The sequence below is a fragment of the Apteryx rowi genome, unplaced genomic scaffold (genome assembly GCF_003343035.1).
Source record: "Apteryx rowi isolate R43461 unplaced genomic scaffold, aptRow1 scaffold_1033, whole genome shotgun sequence".
Taxonomy (NCBI): domain Eukaryota; kingdom Metazoa; phylum Chordata; class Aves; order Apterygiformes; family Apterygidae; genus Apteryx; species Apteryx rowi.
This window is the reverse complement of record NW_020447235.1, coordinates 170,632-172,862: the sequence shown is the minus strand read 5'-3', so window position 1 is coordinate 172,862 and position 2,231 is coordinate 170,632. Positions and strand designations below refer to the sequence as shown.

Below are 2,231 nucleotides of genomic sequence, written 5' to 3'. Positions count from 1 at the left end.
CCTCCTAGAGACAGGGTGAAAGACACGGGCTATATCTGATGGCATCTTTCTCAGGAATAATTTAGCTAATTTTTTTTTCCCAGTCTACACTCCCTCTTCCTCATAACCTTAGGGGCAAAACGCTGATCTCCCTTTTATGATTTGCAAGAGAAAAATATTCACCCCTTGTTTCCTGTAGCTAATCAATCCTGATCCCAGTCACATCAGAAGTGGTAGTAGCTCTTAATAAATTCAATTAGTTCATGGGGCTTATTTGAAAGTCCTAAGAGGCCCAATGTGGCTCTGAGCCAGGAAGGGCTCCCTGCTTTCAGCTGCTTGGGAGTAGCTGTGAGGAGCTGAGGAAGACACTGTCCTCTCATCCCATCTTCCTGCCCAGCCGTGGCCTGGCCCCAGTTGCAGTAAGACCCTGCAAAGGCTTTGGAGGGCTGTGGGAAGAGCCCTTGTCCCACCTGCCCCTCAGCCTCTAGCACAACTGGCTCTGTGCCCCTGGCTGGCAGGTGGTAGTGCAGCTGCTGGGGCTGGGAGAAGAAAGAAATTCATACTCCAGTGCTGTGTGAAGTAAACCTTTATTTCGTTGCTGCACTCCATGGGTGGGTTCTGGCAGGGCATGGGCACCCTAGGAGCTGATACCTGGCTCACTGGCATGGGGCAGGTCTCCGGTAGGCCAGTGCTGTCTCTCAGCATCAAGGACTTGCCACAGTCCCTTTCCAGGAGGTTGAGTATAAATCTTTCCACCAGAAAGATGGGTAGCCTGAACTGGGGTTTCTGCTGTAGATCACGGAGCATGAGCACTCTTCTTTTTTTGAAGTTTCTCAACTGCTTTCTTCACCCAGGGCAGGTTCAGGTCTGCACAGACCTTGCTCCCATTCTTAGTCTCAAACCTGCCGAGATTAAGGGGAAAGCTTGATGAGAAACAGCAGCTGCAGTCCCACTCATGAGCCCACCGCCTTCCCTTCCTTGCACTCGCTTTCCCTTCCCTTTGGCTCTGCAGGCTGCCCTGGGTATTTGGTGTCTTCACAAGTAGCTCAACCCATGGTCCAAGGCCTCCATCCCTTTGGGAGCCACAGCAGACTTGTGTCAGGCTTTCTCTGGCCCTGCAGAAGGGGACGGACAGTAACATCCTCCCCTGCTCATGCTACAGGACAGCTACCTGGCTGCAGTCACTCTGGAGGAGGCCACACAGATGCATCCTGGTCCCCCACATGTAGCTATGTCCCTGTCACTAGACGGGATGGGCGAAAGCCCCTGTGGTGTCCCCGGAAACAGTGCAGTAGTAGGGAAGTTATCAGAACTTACACGACTGCTGGAAAGAAACACTCCTTGGAGGTCTCATAGAAATTCTTCAGATTAGCAAATCGGAGAGCATGTTTTGTATAACTGAAGCAGCATTCTGTAGGTGCGTAAGGGGCTGAAAAAGTAAGAGAGAGAGAGAGAGAGAGAGAGAGAGAGAGAGAGACACCGTGAACACTGGTTTTCGAAAGCAATCTTTAAGACCTTTTCTAAAGCCTGGCTGAAACACACACACCTTCAAATTTTGCAGTCTCTACTTTAGAGAGTCCCATGGGATCTCCTTTCTGGGGCAAGAGGAGGAACCCCAGTACCCAGTGAGGCAGAATGTTACCCCCAGTGCCTGCCAGCCCTGGAGCCAGCTTTGCCAAGGCCGCCTGGTCCAGGGTACTGTCTCCCTCCTTCCTTACCCTCCAAGGACATTCAGCGCAGTGCCAACCAGGAGACCTCTGGGGTTGCTCCTCCTGGCAGTGGCATCATCCCCACTCCCCGCTCAGGTTTCTTGCCTGACCGCCTTGGTGGGACAAACCCAGCAGCAGCCCTGGAGTCCCCATACCCCCCAACCATAGCAGGAGCCAGTGATAGCAGCCTGCTGGCAGCAGGCAAAGCACCTCACCTGCTGTGCAGTGTGGGGAGAAGGTGAGGAGCAGCATGAGCGCCAGGACTGTCCTCACGCCGAGCATGGTGGCTGTGTAAGGGCTCTTCCTCAGCACAGTGATGCTCTGCCTCTCCTGAGGAGCTCGAATGTTAGCTCAGGCACAGAGGCACCACAATTTATCCTCTGTACTTCCTCCCCAGATTAGCTGCTTTCCAGAGAATTTCTACCAAATTCAAGTGAAAGCACTATGTGTTTTCTGAGGCTGAGGGGCTTTCCATGTCACGTGTGGGATCTTTAGGGCTATAGACAGAGATAATCCCTAGAAAGACAGGACAAACAAAGTTCA

At 52.5% G+C, this 2,231-nt stretch overlaps 1 protein-coding gene across 1 annotated transcript; it reads right to left on the bottom strand.

Moving 5' to 3' along the window:
• Positions 1–570: 570 nt before the first annotated feature.
• Positions 571–1,974, bottom strand: CCL17 (C-C motif chemokine ligand 17). Its single transcript, XM_026066972.1, has 3 exons — positions 1,904–1,974; positions 1,297–1,408; positions 571–881 (listed from the first exon to the last, which is right to left on the bottom strand). Exons 1-3 carry the CDS (start codon positions 1,968–1,970, stop codon positions 776–778), a joined length of 285 nt encoding a protein of 94 aa, XP_025922757.1. The 5' UTR covers positions 1,971–1,974; the 3' UTR covers positions 571–775.
• Between the last annotated feature and the right edge of the window lie 257 nt (positions 1,975–2,231).

Bases quoted from the DNA above. Each gene is read 5' to 3' on its own strand.
- CCL17 (XM_026066972.1), bottom strand. From the start codon at position 1,970: ATGCTCGGCGTGAGGACAGTCCTGGCGCTCATGCTGCTCCTCACCTTC. The intron at 1,409-1,903 runs GTGAGGTGCTTT...TTACTTTTTCAG, and splicing joins CTCCCCACACTGCACAGCAG to CCCCTTACGCACCTACAGAA. The intron at 882-1,296 runs GTAAGTTCTGAT...TAATCTCGGCAG, and splicing joins TGTTTCTTTCCAGCAGTCGT to GTTTGAGACTAAGAATGGGA.